This window comes from Colias eurytheme, chromosome 29 (genome assembly GCF_061535395.1).
Source record: "Colias eurytheme isolate Ceu_HAF_F1 chromosome 29, ilColEury1 Martin Lab GWU primary, whole genome shotgun sequence".
Classification (NCBI taxonomy): domain Eukaryota; kingdom Metazoa; phylum Arthropoda; class Insecta; order Lepidoptera; family Pieridae; genus Colias; species Colias eurytheme.
Window position 1 is genome coordinate 4,481,745 of NC_143008.1, and position 20,919 is coordinate 4,502,663.

General features: G+C 34.5%; 1 protein-coding gene and 1 long non-coding RNA gene across 2 annotated transcripts; one reads left to right on the forward strand and one right to left on the reverse strand.

The window, feature by feature from the left end:
* Positions 1-3,385: 3,385 nt before the first annotated feature.
* LOC149896209 (uncharacterized) lies at positions 3,386-3,942 on the reverse strand. Its single transcript, XR_016458386.1, has 2 exons — positions 3,895-3,942; positions 3,386-3,748 (listed from the first exon to the last, which is right to left on the reverse strand). It is a non-coding gene; the product is annotated as an uncharacterized LOC149896209 (long non-coding RNA).
* Positions 3,943-16,677: 12,735 nt separating this feature from the next.
* On the forward strand, positions 16,678-18,769 carry LOC149896210 (uncharacterized). Its single transcript, XM_090118279.1, has 3 exons — positions 16,678-16,692; positions 17,966-18,223; positions 18,317-18,769. The coding sequence occupies exons 1-3, from the start codon at positions 16,678-16,680 to the stop codon at positions 18,767-18,769; spliced, it is 726 nt and encodes a 241-aa protein (XP_089974405.1).
* The last annotated feature ends 2,150 nt before the right edge of the window (positions 18,770-20,919 follow it).

Here is a 20,919-nt window from a genome sequence, read left to right on the forward strand (position 1 = left end):
AGAGCTATTTAAAATAAGTCTTGCACCTGGCTACATAAAGTAGAGATATGAGAGTGCCTAACAGGGTATAATGAAAGTACATACAATACCAATACAATTATTTATTAACTTATTATGACAAAATATAATATAAATTGATTAAACTTGTATGGAGACGTGTTAAGACACGCAAAATAATAGTTTTACTTTTTTCGTGATATATTTTCATCATCTTTGTACTTGCGCTTGCCGCTGCACGTCGTTGTTGACGAAACAAATGCAGAGTTGTTATTGTTGTTGTTATACCCTGACGCCGATGGTACCAAACCTCGACGTATATTCTCGTATTCACTTGGTTTTGCCTGCAGAAAAGTTCGTAGCATCGGAAAACGCTCACTCATTGACGTAGAATCCTATAACAAAACATTGATGAGTATCTTCGTTTAAACTATTATCGTTCGGCTGAGCCACTACACTGATAGAAGCTATTAGTTCTATTTAATAAGATTTTGTAATTGTACGAGCAAGCACGTACAAAGTGCAATAAGGCGCTTTGCTTGCATGATGATAATAATATTTTCCTCCTTACTCTGTGTTTTTCCCATGTTTTCCCAGAAAATACAAATTTTGAAAGCGAATAATACAATATAGAGTTAATGTATCTGATGCATCAGTCATTACTCATTAGGGCTAAATTCGAATCTACTCGTGGATGAGCCAATGTAGCGGTCTGTTTAAGACCTGTCTTACATTGTTCAAATGCTTCGATTGCTTCCTGTGACCAATCAATTTTGCTTTGGTCGTTCTTTTTAGTGCTACCTAAATACCTATTAAAAATTGCCTGATATGACGCGGCGTGCGGTAACGGCCGCTTTCTATATTGAATCTCAATCCCTAATTTGCTGGTCGAGATTGATATTTCAATCCATTTTCTACTTTTAGTATTTCAATAACCGATCGATGGATCGCTAACTCGATCTTTTTTTTCAATCCATCTTTGGGAGGGCCGATCGGGTTTTTAGATTGGTATTTGTATGAAAGTGAGAGTATGGTGTTTTCTTTAACCGATCTCTGATTTTGACTAATCGATTTTTGAACGTTATAGATCTTTATTTGTGATCCTCCAATTTTGACCGATTGTATTGATAAAAGGCGTGAAAATGGAAATATTTTCAAGTGATAGTGATCTTGAATTATTAGCTCAGCTGTCGGATTGGGATAGTAGCGACAGCGAACAAGAGAGAGCTGTGTCCTCAAAAACTTTTCGACGAATAAACTTCATGGCAAGTTTAACTGACGCAGAGTTTACATTCAGATTCAGAATCAAAAGCCTCAGTAGAATCTGTCTTTAATGAAATAATGCCCTATATCAAAGTGAAATCAAGACGGTAAGAAATTTATTTGTTTGCTCAAATTGCTTCAAAATGTATATAAACATAACCTAAAAATTGGATACATAACTAAAGTACCTATCATTTTCAGGAATAATGGTATACCACCATTGCATCAACTTTTATTGGCACTTCGATTTTATGCATTGGGTACAATGCTTAATTCAGTGGCCGACTTTGCTGGAGTATCCTTATCATCAGCTTGTAGAATAGTGGCAGATATATCTGCTGCTATCGCTAGATTGTATAACAAATATATTTTTCTGCATTCTAGAACTACAGATAAATTTTATAACATAGCTCAATTTCCTAGAGTATGTGGTGCTATTGACTGTACACATGTACACATTCAGTCTCCATGTAGGTATACAAGTACTGATTTGTTATCAATAAAAAATTTGCAATTTACTTAATTACTATTTGTTTAGAAAGTTGCCATACATTTGCTACAACAAATAAAATAAAATATTATGTATTTCAGGTTCAACAATAGGAGAGGAATATAGAAATAGGAAAGGATACTTTTCAATCAATGTCCAAGCCGTTTGTGATGCAGACCTTAAATTAATGAATGTTGTTGCTCGGTGGCCTGGTTCTGCTCATGATGCTACAATTTTTAATCAGTCAGTATTAAAAGGTAAGTAATATTGGGTTTATTGCCCTTTTAAATGTTATTAACATTTAAAATAATATGAATTTCTAATGTATCTAACTCTTATTACAGCCCAGTGTGAAGATGGTATTCTAGGAAATCGCTGGTTGCTCGGGGACAGTGCCTATCCAAACCGGCCTTACTTGCTCACACCTTTGTTAAACCCAGCAACTGCCCAGGAAATAAACTACAATGAGGCCCAGATAAAAACTAGAAACACAATTGAAAGGTAAAATCACCATTTTATAAAGCTTTCACTATACTAGAGATTATAAAAATTAAGTACCTACCTATTCATTTACTTTTTATTAACCAAGTTTATAAAAAAATGTATTTGTTTGTTTAGGACATTTGGAGTCTGGAAACGTCGCTTCCCAGTAATATCCTTGACCATGCGGTTGTCATTATATAACATACAAACAGTTATAATTGCTACAGCTGTTCTTCACAATATCTGCAGAAATTATAACATTGAAGAAGTACCCCCTGAAGTAGAGATGCCAGACGATAATGAAACTACTGTGATATCAGAGAATTCGGACAGTATTGAAAATGATATCAGAAATAGACAAGGACTGATTTCTAATTATTTTTAAAACTTATTACCTACCTATTTATTTTACAAAAATATGAATAGTCTGTCTTGAGATAATTTGTAAATTCCTTTGATTAGATTTTTATCATTAACATTTTGTCTTTATTATCATACCTTTTATTAGCTTCAAATTATTAAACAATGATAATTTCAATAAAACATTAATTTTTCAAAATAGTTTATTTAGTTACATACCTACATAAAATATATTTACACGAAATTATATAATTTTAAAAATCCTCACCCTTCAGCTTCCTTATTTCTAATTTTAATTTTTCATTTTCTAACTCTAATTTTTCATTTACTAGCGTTAAGTTTTTATTCTGTAATAATAAAGTTTCATTCTTCTCTCTCATTTTAGTTTCTAACATTTGTTTTTTAATGTTATAATACTCTGCCAATGCCTTGTTTCGAGCTTGACACCCGTTGTCTGGCTTCAGTAGCTTCCGCTTAACACCACCTGTAAAACAAAAATGCATTAAATATAGGAAAACATAATGTTTATCAACATGTTCTGGACTACCATTTACAGTACCTACTTAACTATAAGTAAAATATAACATAACATCATGCCCTGTATTCCCCAACAGGTTGAGCAGCGGTAGCACACCCTGGCACACCCACATTTTGCCAGTTATGTTTTAAGGCAAGCCTATTGCCATCTACCGGGCACATATCCAGACTCCGGGCAGCTACTGAGAAATTCCTAATGTTAAAACTTAAAAACACTGCCCAACCTGAAAATACTGACTAATAGGTACCTCATGCTCAGCAGTCGCTTACAACCACTAGTCTAGTTATTAGACTAACAAGCAGGCAAGGCTAGTCCAAGTTTTGTATTTTTAGGGTTTATCTATTTTAAACTTAATTTACCTTTATCCGTTCCATCCGCATGAGACCAATGCGCTTTCGCGAATTCTTTTTCAAGTTTTCCCACTTAAGACGCAGTTGTTGTGGTGTACGGCGACAGGTGCCTATATTTGCATTGAAGACCCCTGCAATCCGTGTCCATTCTTCTATCTTCATTTTATTACTGGTGGCATTGGTCTTCTTGTTATACAATATCTTGCTCCCCTCAATTAAGGAGAGCAGCCCTTTCGTCTCTTCCTTCGAAAGAGGTTTAGTTTTACTCTACAAACAAATAAAATAAAACTTAGTAAGTTTTGTACGAAATGGCGCGAAATACCGCGCCACGCGTTTATCTTTTACATAGAAAATTATACATTTGTGGACGTGAATGTTTATTGCACGTATATTTAGTATAATTATTTACTTACAGTTTCTGCCTCTGACTCCATTTTTTATTTAACTTTCTTCTTTCCAAGGAACAAACGAACTTGAGACTATAATAATATAATTTAAGTTAATTTTGCCAATGTCAAACTGACTGACTGACGTTCCGTTCCTCTTCAACAAAACGTATGTTACTAATCTAACGTTAACGTTATAGTACTTTACCGCTGCAACTTTGCAATCAATTATTATTATTACTGTGTATGCAATTTCTTGTGATTATACATAAAATAGATTAGCTATAAGAAAGCAAACACCATTTTACTCATTAACAATTGCTGATGTTCTTTTACTGCAAATGCGTAAAACAAAACGTTAAGGAGGGCGCAAATTTATGACCAATCCCTTTTTTCTAATGGATTTGGAGACGAGATCGGCTTATTGAAATGCAGATTCAACATCAATCGACGGATCGGATAAAATCTGGATCAATAGAAATCTAAGATTCACGATCGAATATTGAAAGCGGCCGTAAATGAGCACGATAAAAATTAACCATACCGGTAAAACGACGTAATCCTGATACAGTTTCAGGTCTAGGATAATCTATTATTGCTTTAACTTTATCTTCAGTGGGTCGAATTCCATCCTTTGAAACGTAAAAACCTAAATATTCAAGCTGAGATTGTCCGAAAGAACATTTATTTAAATTAATTGTAATACTATTTTGCGATAAACGTTGAAAAACAATACGCAAGTGCTCAAGGTGTTGGGTTTCATTTTCGCTAGCGATCAAGGCGCCATCAATATAATTAAAAACTAGGTAACGAGTTCTCATTTTTTAAAGTAGAAATTCTTAGAAAGCATTAATTTATCAGTCCAAAATGAACGGATAATTAATCTATTAAAAAATTGCGATAATTTCTTTATCAATAATTGCTCGGCGGTAACATGTTTGTTGCTTTATCATTAACATATAATTGCACTAAATTTATAATTCATAATTGTGATCTTATGTTTAGATAGCTTGAGCATTCAAGAGCTATTTAAAATAAGTCTTGCACCTGGCTACATAAAGTAGATATTAGAGTGCCTAACAGGGTATAATGAAAGTACATACAATACCAATACAATTATTTATTAACTTATTATGACAAAATATAATATAAATTGATTAAACTTGTATGGAGACGTGTTAAGACACGCAAAATAATAGTTTTACTTTTTTCGTGATATATTTTCATCATCTTTGTACTTGCGCTTGCCGCTGCACGTCGTTGTTGACGAAACAAATGCAGAGTTGTTATTATTGTTGTTATACCCTGACGCCGATGGTACCAAACCTCGACGTATATTCTCGTATTCACTTGGTTTTGCCTGCAGAAAAGTTCGTAGCATCGGAAAACGCTCACTCATTGACGTAGAATCCTATAACAAAACATTGATGAGTATCTTCGTTTAAACTATTATCGTTCGGCTGAGCCACTACACTGATAGAAGCTATTAGTTCTATTTAATAAGATTTTGTAATTGTACGAGCAAGCACGTACAAAGTGCAATAAGGCGCTTTGCTTGCATGATGATAATAATATTTTCCTCCTTACTCTGTGTTTTTCCCATGTTTTCCCAGAAAATACAAATTTTGAAAGCGAATAATACAATATAGAGTTAATGTATCTGATGCATCAGTCATTACTCATTAGGGCTAAATTCGAATCTACTCGTGGATGAGCCAATGTAGCGGCCTGTTCAAGACCTGTCTTACATTGTTCAAATGCTTCGATTGCTTCCTGTGACCAATCAATTTTGCTTTGGTCGTTCTTTTTAGTACTACCTAAATATCTATTAAAAATTGCCTGATATGACGCGGCGTACGGTAAATGAGCACGATAAAAATTAACCATACCGGTAAAACGACGTAATCCTGATACAGTTTCAGGTCTAAATTTTTAGCAGAGTAGTAAATAAAACAATTAAAGTCAAAATAATGAATATTTATTGTTTAAAATAATTTCCACTGAACAATCAGCGCTGGTTTATAATAGCTGGCTTATGGCTAGCAGAATAGTAGATAAAACACTTAATTTAAGTTAAAATAATCAATATTTATTCTTAAAAATAATAACCACTCAATAATCAGCTTGTCGCACCAATTGGTCTCCGCCCCTTTGATCATTTTTTCATTAAAATTATAAATTGATTTATTAAATTGGTAACGAATACTATTAATTTATTATCTGAACGAAATAGAATGTTACTACTGTATTGGTGACAAAATATCATATAAAAAGGAGTCGCAGTCAGGGATCGATAATCGATTTATTTTATTTATTTATTTATTTTTTATTTATTTGTTTATTTCAGGCAACAAATGTAGTTACAGTTAAAGGTCTTAATATAACTTTAAAACTACGGCCCATATGAACTTAAAACTACTTAAATACTAAATTAATACACGCTATGTCTTCGGCGTGTGACGCGATTCCGGGGGGCCGGGTATCCGTCCGCGGAAGCGGCGAAACACAACTTCCTGCTGCCAAAACCCTTCGTCCATGTAGACGCTCAGCTTGGCGGTCGGCACTCTCACCACGAAGGAGTTGAAGCTCACTTTATGGCGAGACTCCAGCCGTTCCACTCGCAGACTCAAACCTGTCTTCGCATGCAAGTACTCGACAACATCTTCAGTCTTGGTACAGTAGTGCACACGAGACACGTAGAGCGGCGTCGTCGGCACCTCTGCGCGCATCCGCAAGTTTGGATCTTTCGTTGCGGTGCCACACTTGTTCTGACGAGTCAGCTTCCTTTTCTTCTGTACTTTTGTGAAGCCATCCTCGTCGACGCCCTTCGTTTTTGAAGGTAAACTTTTCCGCACGGGTGCGTTTACTCCTTTTGATTGTTTTGGGGTCGAAGTCATTTTTGCGGCTGCGGCGGCGTAGTCACGTTGAGGAGCAGCTGGCAACGTGACATGCGATGTCTTCTCCGGGGGAGAGGTAACGGGAGCGGGGCGCGGGGCATCACTCGGGTCATCGGCGGTCGGCGACACGTCAACATCAGCGGTTAAAATGCCGACGTATGCATTTTGCGCTCCGCGTCGTGCATTCACATATGACGGCACGGGTGACCTACATATTGCATACGCATCGCGATATGTCGCTCACTCGACTCGTAAATCGGAGATGGTCTTCTCTGAAGCCTTCAACTTGGTGTGTACCTCGGCCAGACTCGCCTTAAGGAGCCTCGTAACATCGACGTGATCGAATCCCACCGGTGGAAGTTTATGCAACTCCTTTGCGACGAAATCGGGCACGTCATCGGGATCAGTCACCTTCAATAGGCTGATGATGTCCTGTATACATTTTTCACCCCCGTTCCTGCGGCGGGACGGCATCGTGGCAATCTTGTTAAATTATTTGGAGACAGATCTACCATTCTGAGCACAGAGCTATTATTTAAGTAACAAAACTGTTATAATAAGAACAAAGTTTATATTCATATAATGCAATATAATATTATTGGTTATCGATCTCTTATTTTACACATATATTAACATTAATTTGATAATTCATATCTGTGAACAAAATATTTCATGGTCTATTTATTAGGTGATACAACTTAATGACAAATATAAATTTTGGTGATAGAAAATATAGTTCCCTTATATAATTAAATGTATTTGTTATATTTAACCAAGCTGCTTCCTTGAGCTGGTTATTGCTCGCATTGGTGGCTTTACTCAGAATCACAGGGTTGGCTTCTACCAAATCTATCAATTGCTTCACTTCTTCTCTCGTTAGAGAAACGCTTTTTTGCTGAAAAGTACAACAAACTGTTAGTAAGTGAACAGTTTCTATGAAATATAAGTAGGTACCTATTTTTTTACAACAACAGCTTACAGTTTACAATCAATTTTGTTTTACAATAAACCACGAACGTGAAAGTACAGCTTGGTTTGGCGAAAGATTAATTATTACAATTTATAAAATGACAAATTATATTCAAATAATCGGTATTTGAATATAATTTGTCATAATTATGGTAGAATATAACTGAGATGCTTACTGTAGACATTTTCGTATAGATATCCCAAAAAAGCAAGGCTTTAAACATAAAACAAACTAAATACAATACAACACACCACACACACCAAAATAACCTCAAATCAATCAAATCTCCTTGGTCAGTATAGAACGTTCCATTTCATGATTGCCCTATTTATAAATTTAACGTTTTTAAGTATTAATTTCAACATTAAAATTAATTTAAAAAAGTAAATAATCTTAATAAATGTTATTTAACATTTATTTAATATACTTTAATTAATTCAGAAGAAAATTTACATTTTGACTTCACTAGAACTGCTTGTGATATGGCACACACACGCAAGTTTATCATCTCCAACTAAACTATCGGGTGTTGCACCTATAAATGGATAACAATCATCAATGAAAAGTCCACAGGGTTCAATGTTGATGGATTCTTGCAGTTGCATTTGTTGCAAGGCTTGTTTTTCGTGCACAACACCGTGAGACGAACGACAAGCTAAGACATGAGCTAAGTTTTTTTATAGAGTATATTTTTCACCAATGGCGCAGTCATAGAAATCTAAATAACAAGACACATAGAAGTGCTGTAATGTCATAATTCGTATGAAAACCGCTGTCGCCAAAATCAACACATTCAAACCGAAAGCTAAACAGTACACACAAGTAAACTATGCCTTTTATTGGACAGCTTGATTTTAGTGAAAACTAACTTATCTATTAAATTAAGCTTTTGAATATGTATCCTAACGCACGAATTTACGGTTTATTTTAGAATAACATCCCTAAGTATATGAGACTTTTTGCTCCAATACGAACAAACGTGATAATAAGAATGGTCGACTGTGTCATTCATTGTTATTTCGATTACTATGGTGACACTCGTAATACTTGTAAATATTCTATAATTTTAAGGAAAAACGGCATTATTTCTAAAAAAAATATTTTCCGATGAAATATTATTCCTTTATAAGTATAATTACAACTTGTGGAAGAATATCCGCAATGGGAATTGCTGAAACACACCATGTATACACTCATACGTCTCCAGAGCAACTGAACAGTGACGAATGCACTGGTGATGTGCAAATCACCTGAGTGGCGACAAGGTCACGCACGCTTACGACTTCTAGTGTCTTGTTATTTAGATTTCTATGGGCGCAGTGCTTCTAGCAATTTGCCTTTTACAGATGGGTCCAAAGTTAGAAGCTGTTATTAACTTTTTTCTTATTTCGATCCAGTCACTACTGTCTCGTTGTAATATGGTGTTCCTTTCTATTTTCGCTCTATCAGCAGTCAGATTTTTTTAAGTTATCAAAGAATAGCTCTTTCGCCTTCTCCAACTGTTCTAAAGTCATATCTGGGGCCAAACTTGTTGGTCATTAATCATGTTGAAAATTGGTTTTCGTATTGAACTTACGTATTTTTTTGTGGGATGTTCTGGATTCTTTTTCTTTTCAAAGCTCTTCTTCTTTTGACTTCTTTGACCTTACCATTTGGACTTTTTCCGAGTATTATTGCCGCTGTAAGTTACCTAATTCCCAATAACTGTTAAAAGTAGCTTGTATTTCTTCTTCAGAAAATTTATTGGCACAAACAAGTCTGCACTTAAATGAACATAGGGGCCCCATAGCTCCCGCTTCCCGCTTCCCGCTCATGTACTTGCAAGATGCTTTGCGCATATTCTTTTCTAATTATTTGGATTTTTGGTACTTATTTTGCCCTTTTTGGTTCTGGTAGCTTAGAAATCGTTGAGTCGTGAGTTGCAATAGATGCTTCAGGAGCAAACACATTGGTTTTATGTTCATCTTCCGAACTAGAAGAAGAAGAGGAAGAATTACTCGAACTACTATCTTCGCTACTGCTACTGTCTCTGTTATTCGATGGCCTGAATTAATCTGAACTGGTTCCAGAAAAGTCACCTATCTCAGAACCAGATGAAATTAATGAATCCGTAACTTCTTGCATGTTAAAACCTGATTTTTTTGATACGCTTTGATTAACAGAGTCATTCTCCTCAGTACGACAATGGTCCTTAGCCAATCTTACTAATTTAGCCCCCCGTGACTCCATTATGTTTCAACCTAAAAAAATAATAAATAATGAAGAAGAACAATGACCTAATTGTAATAAGCGTCTTGTTCATATATAAGGTAGATTTTTGGCTACCGGGCAAACCTACGAAGATTTAAAATTTTCTTCCATAATATCGACACAAATTTTATCAAAAATTATTCCTGAGACGTGCTGGGCGATTTACAGATGTTTACGACATTACATTAAGGTAAGTACAAATAAAAATTATAAGAATTTAAGTAAGTATTTATTGAATGTCAAAATACAAAAAGTTACAATAATTTAGTTATATTATTTTTTACGATTGAAAATAATGAAATCTTTCATATCGATACCATTTCCTTTGCAAATCACAGTTTGATCATTTAAAAAACTGACGTTAGGAGAATCTGCTGCCGGCAATGAACAGTTTAGCTCAGAGGATTCTGTTTGGATTTGAGGTTCTTTCTGACTGATGTTGTAACCGTGTGTGAGGTGAGTGAGGCAAAACTGTGTACTGAGGAGATGGCGACATTTGGGGCAATGGCTGATGTGACTGTGTTTGGGATGGAGTAGATAAAACTATGTATTGAAGAGACGGTGACGTTTGAGGCAATGGCTGATGTGACTGTGTGTTGGGTGGAGGAGACAAGACTGTGTATGTGTAATCAGGCGATGGTGACGCTTGAGGCGCTGTCCTATTGTCATCGCTCGCGCGATAATTCGATGCGATTTCATCGTGCGATGAAATCGCTTCGCTGCGATCACACTCGAAATGGCTCTTAACAAAAAAGCACAGTTGTTGCTGTCGGGCAATATTTCTTTAATCATTATCACATTAACACATTAAGAAAAAGAAACGTGGACCACATAATACACTATAAAAATAGAAAGCAGCGCGGTGAATTAAACGTTGCTTAAATTAAACCTCGTTTAAAAACTAACGTTGTCTCCTTCATTGTTTTAACGACTGACAAAGACAGCATTAGTTTCTAACAACACACAGGTATGCGCACAGGTAGCCCGCCAAATTCAAATTTTCTTCGGTTTTTTAAGAATTACAGCCATGTTTTACGTTGTAGGTATGTTGATCAAAATGCAATTCGCGACTGTAAAGATAATATAATATTTACTGAATATTAGGCACTAAAATCATATAAATTGTCAGTCTTCATCATATTGGACTCAAGAATCAATATTTTATGAAAAAGTCATACTTGAGTCCATTATGATGAAGACTGACAATTAACATAATTTCGATGACTAATATTTAGTAAATATATTATCTGTACAGTCGCGAATTCCATTTTGATCATCATACAACGTAAAACAGAGCTGCAATTCCCAAAAAAACAACGAAAATTTGAATTTGGCGGGCTACTTGTGTGAATGCACCTTAAGCAAATTAGGGATATTTACCCTATTATGTAGGTATGTATGTAAATTGATTCCTATAATGTATGGAGATAGAAATAAAAGACTGAAGTAGGTAATTTATAATTATGTATTTAGGTAAGTTGGATAAAATCGAAAAAGATAAACAATATTATGTTTGGTATTTAAACATCGTCATTAAATGTTTCGTAAAATTGACGAGTTTGAGACGGTGGCGACGTGACGATAATCGAGTGTACTGGAGATGGTAAAATTGAAGCAGAATATGAAGAGATCGAGGGGCAGGGGGAAGTCGTTAAAGCAATTTCATCGGCAATTACATTTTGTAATTTACTCTTTAATCTCAATTTTTGTACTGGGCTTAAATTCTGGAAATACGGAGCAAGTAACTTCAAAATAGCATGTCTGCATCATCAACTTCATTCCTAGCTTCCTTAAATGCTTTAATTTTGTCTTCTTCAATTTTAAGCATTTTGATTTCAAATTCTGAACAAGTAGATTTTTTATGTTTTTTCCTTGAGATCTATCCAAAGAAGACGTACTTGCACTCTGGCTTACATTTCGCTCCAAAGAAGACGTACTCGCGCTCTGGCTTATTACATTGTGCTCCAAAGAGGATGTACTTGCGCTCTGACTGCATACAATGCGCTCTCGGACAATAGATCTGTGGAATTTCTTCTGATCTTGATGAATTATTTATTTCAAACTCCCAATTGTTGAATCACAAAGCGAACAATCTCGCTTTGTGATTCATCATTATTAACGCCATAATTGCTGTGAGTTTGCCGCGGCACCATAAAGCCGGGCGCATACATACTGATTCCGGATCAAGAATCCTGATCAGGTTTCCTAATCAAAAATTCCGTGTGGAGAGCGCACACATTCGGCTTTTTGCATTCGGAATTTATACGATCAGTTCGATCATAGACGCTTCTTATAACGCACGAGAATGGACAACGAAGACGAATTGAAAGTTACTTGCATTCCCAGAAGAATTCTTTAAATATTACAGGATGTCAACGAAATCCTTCGATGAGCTTCATAATAGCATACGAGATAAAATAAAAAAGCAAAATACGGCCATGAGCTTGTGTTTGGATACAGAAGAAAAATTGACCATAACATTAAGCTATGTTTGTATTTATTGTAATAAAAATTAAAATATTGTACAAACACTACGCTTTAAATTTACTTTAAGATTAAGAATTCTTGCATTATTCCCTCCTGTGAATCTTGAGACTGGAGCACTAAAAACTGACTAGCCTCATTGTCTTCAACATTAGTATTTGGTATAGATATCTCAACAGGATAATCTTGCTTGGGGCTTTGTTGGGTAGTTGATTGGGGAGGTCTCACACTAGAGATTGAGTGGATAATAATAGGCTTCCTGGTATTCTTACGTGGCACATTTTGCTACTGCGAAGATGGATAAAAAGTTGGTGGTGATGGAGATGGAGTCTGCAAATATATTGGTGATATTTTGGGCACGTGTATATTTTGATAAGATGGATTGAAATTCGGTGATGGAGATGAGTTATTTCCAGCCATTGGAAACGACCCTGAAGAATCGTCACTTTGTCAGTTAGTGTACCGGGATGTTGATGGCGATGGTTCGTTTCCCATGGTAATTTTTTTTACCAATTGAAGCAAACCGACTTTGAAAACAATTTTTTGATGAGCATTCATTGTTTTCATATAGCTTCTAAAACTAAGAAGATATTTAGTGTCGTCATCTTCGTCAATATTAGCAGAAGATATTTTCTGTTTTTGTTGCAACATACTTAGTATTTGATTGGGGACATCTTTCTTTTTTTTCTGACTAACCATAGGACTAACATCGGATCCTGCCAAGCTCTGTAGATGTCGAAGGAATCGGGAGATTGGACTCAGTCAGGCGTTTGATGAGCGTCGCTTTTAGTGTCTCGTATTTGTTCCCCTCAGGAGGATGTATAATAATGTCCTTTACTTCTTTGGAGTATTTATTATCGAGTTGGTTGATGACATGATTGAACTTTGTTTGATCACTCGTTATTCTATTGATTGCGAACTGTCCCTCCACCTGGGCAAACCAAATCTCCGGCTCTTCTGGCCAAAATGGTGGGATACGCACGCTCATCTTGTACACCTCGTTGTCGGAATCTATCGACACTTTCCCCTCACTAGTCGACTCCATGATACGTGTTTTTTTCGTCATAATTGTGTTCTTCACGGGGTCACCAGTGTGGAGTCGGTAAGTGGTAAGTGCGGGAGACTGAAGATTGAAATAACAATAAGAAGAATAGAGGAAGATGTATATATTCGTAATTACGTTTTACAATAAATTATGAGAACAAGCGACATGCGCGATACGTTGTGTGATATGATGAGCAGACAAAGTCTGGGTCTCCTCTAACCTCTAGACTCATCATTCCTCTCTTTAATTTTACGTCTATTATAGCCGGAGGATACGTTTTCCTTCGAACACACATTCAATTAAAATAAATAAGTAGCTTAAAATTTTGATATGTTGTCAAATTAGATAATAATACCTACCTCATCAATAGTGTCTACTAAGGTGTCTACAGAACTTCGCGAGGCTTCACAAATATCCTCTAAAAACATTAAAAGATCGAAATACCATAATGTAGGTATATATACATCTCCAGTCCCACTTCCAGTTTGGGTTCCTGTCTTGACCTGAAAATATATTAATCACACAATAAATTCTTTGATTTGTTAAAAGTGGTTTTATTTATAAGTATGTACATCTACATACCTACTTATCTTAATAAATGTTTACATGACATGTTTTCCTGTTTTCCTGTATTTGTAAAAACACTATTGCACACAAAATAAACACAATACAAAAACCATAAGGACAAAAACAATCTAATTTTATGTAGGTACTTTTTTAATTCTCTGTAAAAAGAGGTTCTCTTATTGGATATAATATTTTTGAGAACTTCAACTGTAGCATCCTTATCGAGATCTTTGTATATTTCCAAAATAATTCTGAATGAGTCATTTCTCATCTCTTTGTTCATATAATTTTTGTTTTTTTTTTGTCCCATAAATGAGGCATGTCCTTATAGATTTCAAAAATCTGGGTCCACACAGTTTTTTGTATGTTTATGTATGTTGCACGTGCGAGGTGGAGATTGCGACCCGGAGGCGCAAGAAACGTACAATCCGCCACAACGCTTGATCGCGATTGAGCCGAGAATGGAGCAATCACAATACTCACGTTTCAACACGCACACAATCTGCTGAGACAATTTGTCTGGTTGCTTCCGCGCCGATGCAATACGCAACATGTTGGGTTACGCCCCCAACGTGCCCTCAACTATACTATTGACGACACAATCTGTCGGCTCACTGCAGATTGTGTCAACAGATTGTTGCTGAAATTGAATCGTGAGTAGCTAGCTTTAAAGAACACCCATGTCTTTGGCAAATTAAGCATAAGTATAAAAATAAAATGAAGAAACTTCAAGCCTACAGCCAGTTACTGGAAATTGTTCGAAAGGTAGAATCTCGGTCCACAGCTGCCATTAAAACTATACTGAATGAATGTTTATAATTAAAATAATCAGAACCGCTGCTGTGTATCGGTGCCACAAAAACCTGATGTTTCCCATCAATGCTGCCAACGCAATGAGGATATATTTCTCTAAATTGGGTTTCTTTTTGCAACCACTCCCTCTCGTTGGCAGGAATCTGAAACAAAGCAGATGTGCATAAGTACAAATTTTAATATATGATTTTTCAAATTACTTTACTACCTATTCACATTGTTTCAGTCTCTTGAAGAAAACACCGCTGACAAAACTTTAAATGAATTTGTGGCAGAGGTTTCTCAAAACAGGTCAAATCCTGAACCATCAACCTCTAGAAGGAATTTCTCAAACAATGAACATGAATCTACATCAGTATCTGCAACAAATCGTCGAAACATTGAAACATTCAAGCGTCCTCATGGTCCGAACCAAAAATACAAAACACCATCTAATATCATTCATGCCAAGAAGCAAATGGAAGATACCTTTGAGCGTTTACAAACAATAACAAGTCAAAAGAGAGAACAACTGGATGAGTATGACCATTTCATGATCGCCTCTAAAATAAGAAAATTGCAAGACCCAGACGACAGAGCAGTTTTAATGAATTCAATTCAAAATATAGTGTGCACGACAAACCGTAAAGTACCTAATTTATTGTAAATATAACGTTAGAATCCTGAAGGCTTATAAAACGATTAGTATGAAAATAAATACGTATTTGTTCTAGTTACATTGAAAAGTTTATGTTTTGTAAAGCAAACTATCTAACTAGTCTAATAAAGTAAAATAAGTGTTCAGTATAAAATCCTGAAGGCTTATCCCTGAAGGATTATTTGTATAGTAAAGAATAAGTAACAGTTCGCACGTAAAGTTATTCGTGTTATCTATTGCGTAAAGATTTATGAAGGCTTATGCCTGAAAGATTATTATTGTGTTAAGAATGTTTAGTAGAATAGTAAATGTTTATATTTTGTTTTGATATTGTAGATGATTAATTGTAGATTGTAAATGTTTGTGTTTCTTAAGATAATATTATTGAATGTTTATGTCTTTCGTATATTATGTGAATTAGTGAATGTTTATGTCTTTCTTTATGTTATATGAATATTTTAATTGTTTAAAGTGTGTGATATTAGGAATTAATTGATATTATTGTGTATTTCGTCATGCGACAGCGTCACGTCCGCGACTGAGTGCACACGCCATCCCCCGCAGTATATTTATACACCTGAAGCGGGGGACGGGGTAGTATAAAAGAAAATTTGTGAAGAATTGTGCGCGCAGTCTAACGCCCGAAATTAATAATGTATCTCCTATCCAAGATTATGACCAATCCTGGATTACTGCGTGTTGCTCGATTGATCTCCGATCTGCGTGCCAATAACAAATGACAGCAATCCAAATTTTTTGTGATACCGGGATCAGTGGCGATCTTTTCCCTCTTGACCGTTCCGTTCCTAGCACAATGTTTGATGTATGCAATACGTTTGGCTAAATGTTTAATAGTAACAAACTAGTCTTAAAATATTATAAAGAATATCCAAAATACTAAAAGCAAATAATTTTGTGAAAGCGCGTAAAAACTTTACTAGGAATTATATTTTATCACATAAAATATGATATCAAGTAAAAATACTTTACCTAAAACGGAATGTGTATTGGTCTGTTCTGTGGCAAGTGACAACAGCTATCAAACTGTGAACGTTTATGCGTTTAAATATTGCGAACATACAAATAATAAATAAGTAAAACAAGTTATAACAGTAAGTCATTAATTACCTATTATTCATTATCAATAATGGATTGCGAAATCGTACAGGTAAATTAGCTTGGAGAAATTTTTGCATATGTAGTGGTGTGTATATTACTCAGATCTTAGAGCGCGTTTCCACTATATCGTTCTGGCCTATACAAAAATGTTTCGATATCCTAACATTACTATTTAATTTTATACTCATTCCTAGCAACACTTTTGTTTTCAATAAAAACAAGTTTTTATTTGAAAGAAAATGGTTTTGACTTTATAAAAAAAAATATATCATTCAATTTTACGTCCTTGAGCAAACGACAAGGCGACTACCGTGAAACAATAAAATATCGTGTCCATAATAATTTGTTTCATAATTAATATTTGACCATAATAATTACGAAACAAAACAAATAAATAAATCGTCACTTGATAGTGGAAAGTGGAAACACGCACAAAACCAGAATAAACCAGTTTACGCTGTCCGCATCTGCAGGTGCCACGTGCAGTCGTTTGGTACCGTTAGAACATAAAGCACACATTTCATTCAAAAATTATAATTATTATGTACGTAGTTTAATTGATAAATTTTGTATTTGTTGATTGTTGTTATTATTTGTTATTATTGTTATAATATTTGTTGAAGTGAATTACATGTCCCGCAGCCGGAGGCCCCAAATGAAAACTCAGATGTACTTAAAAACTACATTTAATAGCTAAAATGAGACTTTTACACCCATGTCTGCACGATGCAGACCGGAGTTAAAGAATGAATTTATACAGTTTAATAATTATAAAGACGTAAGCTTGGATGCTAACTAAGGGAAATCGCATCCACATTCTATTCCCGTGCGAACGGCGTATTCAGCAGTTTTGTATGAAGGCAGGGCCATAACTAGTGTTTAATTTGTGTGTAAGTGTTGTAACTTTATATTGTTAATTCAAAATAGCTCCAGTGTTAAAACATGTTCGAGGCAAGCCTTTGACTTCTCAAACTAAAGAATTAAACTTTAAATGTCGTTTCTTTTTCAGGTTAGTAAATTTTTCATTTTAGTAACATTGTTAATGTAAAAGTTATATGTATGTTAAATGTGCAAATATTAAAATAAAGTCTCATCTTTTTCAGAGAAGACACATATAATTTAATTTAAAATCCCTTATATATATAAAATAAAAACTAAAAATAAAATGTTGTTTTATTTTATTTGCTGACCATACACTACTACAAACGCAAAAATTTCTCCGAGCTAATTTACCTGTAAGTACCTTTTTGTTATTTCATAAGGTGACGCTAACTTACGCTCAATTTCGCGCCTAAATCTTATTTTTTTGTTTCTAGGTAAAAGGCAAGCCTCTTACAAAAGAGGAATCCAAGTTCTTGCTTGAATTAATAGAAGGGAGTAAAATCATAACAACGAAAACAACGAACGCCACCAATAACAAACTAAAAAACGAGGAATGGGTTAGATTGACCGAGCGGTTCAATGCCCAGGCTACGAATTGTCCCAGGACACCTCAGCAGCTGCGTTTGAAATGGGAAAATTTAAAAAAGAATTCTCGCAAACGCAGCACTAAAATAAGGATGAACCAAATTAAGGTTAGCTAGTCGTGTTCGTTCATAGTTGTGTTTTTAATTGGACTTCAGAATGTAATGACTTATTAATTCTATTTACCTACATTGAATTTTTAGACTGGTGGTGGTCCTGCTGATTATATACCCCCAGATGACATACTGGACCGAGTTTCTGGTTTACTAGGAAGTACTGCCAGTGGATTTACTGTGCCATTTGGGGGTGATAAGAAAACAGTAGGTGTTGATATTGGTGGCATGAGTGGAGATGGTGGAGCTAGTGGTGACGGTATTGGTGATGGGTTTGCTAGGGTTTCTGATGATATAAGTAAGGCTGCAGATTTGATGCCTACATCAAGTAACCATGACATTGAAATTGTTATATGCAGTGGTGAGGGTGATGGTGTCATACAAAATCAGGTTTCGGAGAGTGTTGACCAAAATGTGTTAACACCCAATAAGCCAAAGAGGTTTACTCTTAATACACCGAGGACAGGTAACTTTTGTTTTTCAAACCCTATTCTTAATGCATTCATTATAGAGCTCAAGGAATATCCTCCAAATAAATCTTGAATCCTCATGTGTCCTAGGTCCATCATTATAGTCAGTGTGTTGTCTATCAATCAGTCACACCAGACAAAACCTATTACATATTTTGTAAAAACATTTCTAAAATAGTTTTATACAATAATACAATTTCAATAGAATATCAATCTAGTAAATTTATCAGTATTTTTATATTTAATTTATTAATAATTTTGTTGAGAGATGTGTTGGGTACAAACACATACCCATCAATCTAACATTATGTTCATTTTTCAGTGAGAAAGAAAAGACAAGACGATGGCAAGACCGCCAAAAATAATGCCATAGCTGGGTATTTCTTAGCTAAAAAACAGTGCTTGGATGCAAAACTAACTAATATTCATTTAGAAAATGAAAATTATAAATTAAAGAATGCCCAACTTTTGCTAGAAATAGAAAAATTAAAACTAGAATTAGAGAAAATAAAAAAGTAGGTAATAAATAGTATGATTTTGTAGTTTTTTTGTTAAATTTAAAAAATATGTAATGATGTTTCAAAATTGCTTTTATAAGAAGTCTAATTGAATAAATAAATATTTGAGTTTGAGTTTTTTCGAAATAATTTAAAGACATTCAATGAAAAAGCTGATATCTAATATTAAAAGTCAAATATTATATTATTCAACATAGTAGGTAGTAATTACACTTTTTGAATTGCATTTGCTTTGCATCTAAGTACTGTTTTAATAGCTGGGATTTTGGAAACTGGGGAAGCTTACTACATAATAATAGTTTATAAATAAATGGTAAATGTTAAAAATATGTATTGACGTTTCAAAAGTGCTTCTCGAAGAAGTCTAATTGAATAAATAAATGTTTGAGTTTGAATAAGCCATTTATTTTCCAGTAAAATTTACACAGAACTTAAAACTAAAACTTAAACATGTCGACATAAATACTTTTTACTTCATTTGTAATGGTAATTTACTATGTACATAGATTTAAGATTATTTATTATTATATTATATATATTATTTTTACATGTATTTTATTAAAGACACATTAATAGTAAGTACTTAAATAAATGGATAATTAATAATAAGGTAAAGGCAATGTTTACTCTATAATCTTTTTTCTTTGTTTTTGGTTTTGCTGTAATGTAAGTAACTATTATTTGTTGTTTATTTGAGCTAAATTTCTATTTAGATAGATTCAAGATTTTTGTTTTACATGTGTTTTATTAAAGATACATTAATAGTATGTACTTCATAATAATTAATCAATGGAAATACAGAAAATGTTTCCTCTTCATAATCATTTTTCTGTCTTTGTATTTTTGCAGTAATATAACTATTATTTGTTGTATAATTTATTTAAAATTCTACATAAAGCTAGATACAATATCCTTACTTTGTTTTTCTTTATTGAGTCACCCTTTTGTGTGCCTGTACCTCTTCACAGTATATTTATAATAATATAGACTGAGACAAAATATTCTACAGTTAATATTATACTACAGTTTTAGATAATCTGAACCTGAAGGTGAACTCAGCATCATCGAGACTCTGCATATAGTTGACCCTTTTGATCCTGCGAGCACTAGCGCGTTGTCTCTCCTCATCAGCTTCGCTATCGGTTTCGGTATCCGAGTCCGATAACAGAGCAAGTAGCTCCATATCGCTATCATCACTATCGTCGCTAAATAATATATTTGCCATTTTTTTATGTTTCTGTACAATAAACTTGAACAAGCTTGCAACAAACCGTACAATTTTAAGGATTGGTATCTGCGATTGTTTACACCGATCGAAGTAAATGTCAAAATGGACGGATTGGTTATTGGCAAGCACAAACTGTCACTTTCGATCTGTGATCCGCCCTCCCAAAGATTGACTGATTTTTGAGATAGCAAACTCAATCCGGGGATCGCTTATTGGCATGATTTATGCGAAAAATGGATTGATATATCAATATATATATCAATCAATATATTTAAAAAATCAATATATTTTTCGCATAAATCATGCCAATAAGCGATCCCCGGATTGAGTTTGCTATCTCAAAAATCAGTCAATCTTTGGGAGGGCGGATCACAGATCTGATTGCAGAGATAGGCAAAACGGGATCAAGATTGATTATTAATTTCGGGCGTAAACGGGGCGCTGGCGGAGTATGTTATGGATGTAATATTAAAATAA

Coding starts and splice junctions, on each gene's coding strand:
- LOC149896210 (XM_090118279.1), top strand. Junction 18,224..18,316: donor TAAGGATGAACCAAATTAAG/GTTAGCTAGTCG, acceptor TTGAATTTTTAG/ACTGGTGGTGGTCCTGCTGA.